Below are 2,798 nucleotides of genomic sequence, written 5' to 3' on the forward strand. Positions count from 1 at the left end.
CTTCGTCCTCTTTCCTTCCATTAAACCCATGAAGTCCCAAGATGTCGTCGTTTGGAGTTTTAAGTTCATGTTCGGGAACACAGACACAACTCCCTCCATTTCTATGTATCAATGGGATCAAGAAGCACAATTGTTTTTATAATAAGTAAAAAATCATTTCATTATATTGTTACAGGTCGAAGAACACTCACTGGCTACTTTTTCTCGTTCTGATTCAGTGAGTCGAGCTGCGAACCCGTTGAAACTCCTCTTGTAACTTCTCACCAAGCGATTCTCGATGGAACTACAATATGTAACAATCGAGGCAGTGTATTGTACTTTTTAGAATCTTTATAACAATTTTGACGTCAATTATGATATGATTAGAAGATAAATTAAATTTAAATTAAATCATACCTCTCGATCTCTCCAGTTACCTCTTGAAGAATATTCATGTGGACAGACATTGGTGTGTAGTCTTCACTAGACGGAAGTGATCCCATGTAGACCACATACACCTTCATGGATTAACACCATCATGAATGATGGAATGGATTAACACCATCATGAATGATGGAATGGATTAACACAATATATAAACAACAAATTAAATATAATAAAATACCTGTTGGTCTTGAGGATCATTTGTGACTCCTAAGATTGAATTCAAGAACAATGCAAAGAGACATGAGAAGAGGCAAGAGGAAATTGCTCGTTTACCCATTTTTGTATAAAACTATGTAAAGTTAATTCTCTAATTTCTATGGAGATCAACATGAAGGATATATATATATACATAGTATAGAAATGTCATTTAATTATATTAAAAGCTAGTATTTGACTATTTGTACAAGTTTAGGATACATATTTACTTCTTCTTTTTTTTTTCCTTTCTTGGAAAACATATTTACATATTTACTTGGACCTCATACAGATTTTCCCCCTTTATTGATATTTGGCAGTAACTTTAGAGAAAATCTAACTATTTTTTTCAAAAGGAAAAAAAAAACTGTAGAGAAAAGTAAAAATAATTCTTGTTCATAAACCTCTCTCTAAAGAACCCCAGATTCTTAGTTCCATTTATCAGAGCCTATAATTGTAACATATTTTCGTGATGTAGAGGATGGTGTTATCAACAATGGAGGACAAAGTTGGACTGGATTAGAGTAAGATAGAATTTTTTTTATCAATATTTCACTGTTTTGTAAATGAGACAATCAAAATCCCCTAAATTTTCAGATTTCTGGCAGAAACCTTTGCATATTTGAACAAGATATAAATTATATAAAAAAAAACAAAGCATCTCGATTATCCAATTAGCATATCTCAAGACATCAACATACATATAGTAAGCCGAGACATCAAAGAGCAATAATATAACCAAAACATAGAATGAAGAAACATTACAACAAAATAAAAATTTATTTATGATGACGATGGTGAATTAGTGATGACTCATCAGTAATCACTAGTGTAAATAACAATGGGACTCCTCACGTTATGGGTACCGTCAGACCAGATTAGATTTGCAGACGAAGGGACTTCAGGGTCGAGATCGCTGCCTGTAACAGTGACCATAAAAGATTGCTTCTCGTTCACTGCCTTAAAAGACAGAACACTAGGCATGATCTTGACGTCGAGCTTAGATCCGTGACCCGCCACTACCTTTGATGTGTATGCAGAGTTTGGCGTGCCGACATTAGTCAAGGTTCTGTTGAAAGTTACAGTGAAGGTGGTACCAGATCCTGACAATTTGGCCGACATTGAAGGATAGTTGAGGTTTCTTGGTAGGATTTCTTTTTCCTCGGAGCAAGTGACGGTTTCACCAGAGATGACTTTCAGGACATGCGAAGTGTAGTTCATGCCGCAGAGAAAGGCGATGTGGTCTGCTTTGTCTAATTCATAGACAAGTCCAGGGTTTGAAGCGGCTATCGGGTCGACATGTCCAGCTCCATAAGCAAACTCGGTCGATGCGATGCCAGTTCTAGTAGCATTTACAGGCCAAGCTGAAAAGATTGGTCAAGAAACCAAATAAGAACAGAGTGACAACAAAGGTTACTTGTGGTGCAAGAAACTAAGTATTGGATATAGTTTTTAGCCTACCGGTTGTCATGATGGCAGACTGAATCATGGAAGGAGACCATTTAGGGTAAAACGTTTTGACATACGCGGCCACCCCTGCAACGTGCGGACAAGACATTGAAGTTCCAGAGAGAACAGAGTACTTCACATGTCTGGTGTCATGTTGAGACGGTTCACCATCAGGCGAATATGCAGCAAGAATCTCCACTCCTGGTGCTGTTATATCTGGCTGCAATTCATCCACCATTGTCTCTTAGACCAAAGATATTATAAGCAGAATCAATATCAAAATTTGTTTTGTATAAGTACCTTGAGAATATCAACAGCGATGGTGTTTGGCCCGCGAGAAGAGAAGGAAGCAATAACAGGAGATGGCCGATTAAAGATTGCTTCAGTTTTTAGAACAGTCGCGTGTGGAGAACTGAGAAAACAAACACATATATTTCAGAATAAAGAAGGAGAAATCTAAAGCTGATGTATAAAGCCATAGAGAAGATGATTGTTAATTTACTCTGCTGATTCAAGGTAAGAGAGGAGAGACTCAAAGTCTTCTGTTAGTAAACCAGCGGCAGGTAAAGGGTGAATGAAGGCGACGTCTGGTTAAGGGGTTTGATACATGAGTCCAATAGCTCCAAGTGATTCAAATATCTTCAAACCACCCGGAACACCAAACACTAAAGATCTTTCCCCTTCACACGCGGATTCGTCTTGGACACGGATAGGTCACAAAGCCTGAA

General features: G+C 37.6%; 1 protein-coding gene across 1 annotated transcript in view; it reads right to left on the reverse strand.

The window, feature by feature from the left end:
• Positions 1-1,264: 1,264 nt before the first annotated feature.
• Positions 1,265-2,798, reverse strand: part of LOC9299111 (subtilisin-like protease SBT4.13) — a 3,280-nt gene continuing 1,746 nt past the window's right edge. The window contains exons 6-9 of the mRNA XM_021019006.1: positions 2,573-2,657; positions 2,371-2,482; positions 2,083-2,290; positions 1,265-1,985 (exon numbers count right to left, since the gene is read on the reverse strand). Of these exons, the coding sequence (XP_020874665.1) occupies positions 1,438-1,985; positions 2,083-2,290; positions 2,371-2,482; positions 2,573-2,657 (953 nt within the window). The 3' untranslated portion in view covers positions 1,265-1,437. The remainder of the gene's footprint in view (positions 1,986-2,082; positions 2,291-2,370; positions 2,483-2,572; positions 2,658-2,798) is intronic.

The sequence above is a fragment of the Arabidopsis lyrata genome, assembly GCF_000004255.2.
Source record: "Arabidopsis lyrata subsp. lyrata unplaced genomic scaffold ARALYscaffold_48, whole genome shotgun sequence".
Classification (NCBI taxonomy): Eukaryota; Viridiplantae; Streptophyta; class Magnoliopsida; order Brassicales; family Brassicaceae; genus Arabidopsis; species Arabidopsis lyrata.